Below are 2,042 nucleotides of genomic sequence, written 5' to 3'. Positions count from 1 at the left end.
TTACAGCTATTCCCCATAATAAATAAGCAGTTTGGATTTGGTTGTGCATGTAGACATGTATAGGTATGCATGTGTTTATGTGTACATATGTTATCATATATATGTATATGCATGTATAAATATATATATATATATATATATATATATATATATATATATATATATATGATTTATTTTATCAAACCAGGGCTCAAAATAATAATATACTTGGTAAATTGGTGTGTAATGGTAGTAATACCTCTTCTCAGGCTATCATCTGAAAGTTATACTTACAAATTAGTACATAATAGTTGACCTTATATAAATGCCAATCCATCCTAAATACCAGCTCATTGGATAAATAAAGACAAGGATACCATTAGGTAGTATCAAAGCAAGAAATTTCCTTGCTTTAAGAGTTAGAAATGGAACAAAATAAAGAAGGAATATATTGGTAAAACCAATCCAAGATCTTTAAAAGAGTTAGCCCTGGAAAGTGTGTCCAGTTAAGTCATTTAATTCTGATTTCATGCCCAACAAACCACCTTCTGACCACTCTTTATCTTCCCAGGGCATTGCTGATGGTCAATGGGAACAGATGACTTAAAGAGTAGATACTGGCACTCCCCACCAGCCGCAGCCTGACACACCACACAGCACCCAGTCTCCCGCAGCCACCTCCCTAGGCATGGCACAGGCCTCGCCACACCATGGCAGCAGCACGGCACAGCACCCTCGACTTCAGGCTCGGCGCCAGAGCTGATGGCGAGACCATTCTAAAAGGCCTCCGGTCCATTTTTCAGGAGCAGGGGATGACAGAGTCAGTGTATACCTGGCAGGACCATGGCTATTTAGCAACCTACATGAACAAAAATGGCAGCTTTGCCAATTTGAGAATTTACCCACATGGGTTGGTGTTGTTGGACCTTCAGAGTTATGACAGCGATGCACAAGGCAAAGAAGAAATTGACAATCTTTTGAATAAAATAGAAGAAAGAATGAAAGAACTGGGTCAGGACAGTCCTGGGAGGGTGAAGCGATTACCACCCATCTTACGAGGAAGCGCCATTGACAGATACTGGCCCACTGCTGATGGGCGCCTGGTTGAGTATGACATAGATGAAGTGGTGTATGATGAAGACTCACCTTACCAGAACATTAAAATTCTACACTCAAAGCAATTTGGAAATATTCTCATACTCAGCGGGGATGTTAATTTGGCAGAGAGTGATTTGGCATATACAAAGGCCATCATGGGCAGTGGGAAAGAAGATTACACTGGCAAAGAGGTACTGATTCTGGGAGGTGGAGACGGGGGCATATTATGTGAAATAGTCAAACTGAAACCAAAGATGGTCACTATGGTAGAGATTGACCAAATGGTGATTGATAGCTGTAAGAAATATATGCGAAAAACTTGTGGAGACATCTTAGACAATCTTAAAGGAGAATGCTATCAGATTCTAATAGAAGACTGTGTTCCAGTACTGAAGAAGTATGCCAAAGAAGGGAGAATGTTTGATTATGTGATTAATGATTTGACAGCTGTTCCAATCTCCACATCTCCAGAAGAAGATTCCACATGGGAGTTTCTCAGACTGATTCTTGATCTTTCGATGAAGGTATTGAAACAGGATGGGAAATATTTTGCACAGGGGAACTGTGTCAATCTGACAGAAGCCCTATCGCTCTATGAAGAACAGCTCAGGCACCTGTATTGTCCTGTGGAATTCTCGAAGGAGATCGTCTGTGTCCCTTCATACTTGGAGTTGTGGGTATTTTACACTGTTTGGAAGAAAAGTAAACCTTGAAGATTAATATCACCTAATCATGTGTTCTGCAGATAGCCATCCTGACCTTCATAAGCTGTAGGTGACACCAAAATGAGTCAGACAATTGATTGTGGATTCCTTTAAAGTTTTTTTTTTTATTATTATTATTTTTAATTTAAAAAAGGCAAATGAAAAATTTATATTTTGATGAGCTAGGGTGTTATTTTTTGAAAGTCATCTAAAGGATGATTAGGCAGCCCAGTGAAGGCTGCTGAAGGCACTGAACCCCTA

The 2,042-nt window shown here is 39.6% G+C and overlaps 1 protein-coding gene across 1 annotated transcript; it reads left to right on the top strand.

The window, feature by feature from the left end:
• The first annotated feature begins 689 nt into the window (after positions 1-689).
• Positions 690-1,790, top strand: LOC119507392 (spermine synthase-like). The gene has a single exon (XM_037800569.1). The coding sequence runs from the start codon at positions 690-692 to the stop codon at positions 1,788-1,790; it is 1,101 nt and encodes a 366-aa protein (XP_037656497.1).
• The last annotated feature ends 252 nt before the right edge of the window (positions 1,791-2,042 follow it).

The sequence above is a fragment of the Choloepus didactylus genome, chromosome 12, assembly GCF_015220235.1.
Source record: "Choloepus didactylus isolate mChoDid1 chromosome 12, mChoDid1.pri, whole genome shotgun sequence".
Lineage (NCBI taxonomy): Eukaryota > Metazoa > Chordata > Mammalia > Pilosa > Megalonychidae > Choloepus > Choloepus didactylus.
Note: the sequence above shows the minus strand (reverse complement) of the source record. Positions and strands in the feature narration are given on the sequence as shown.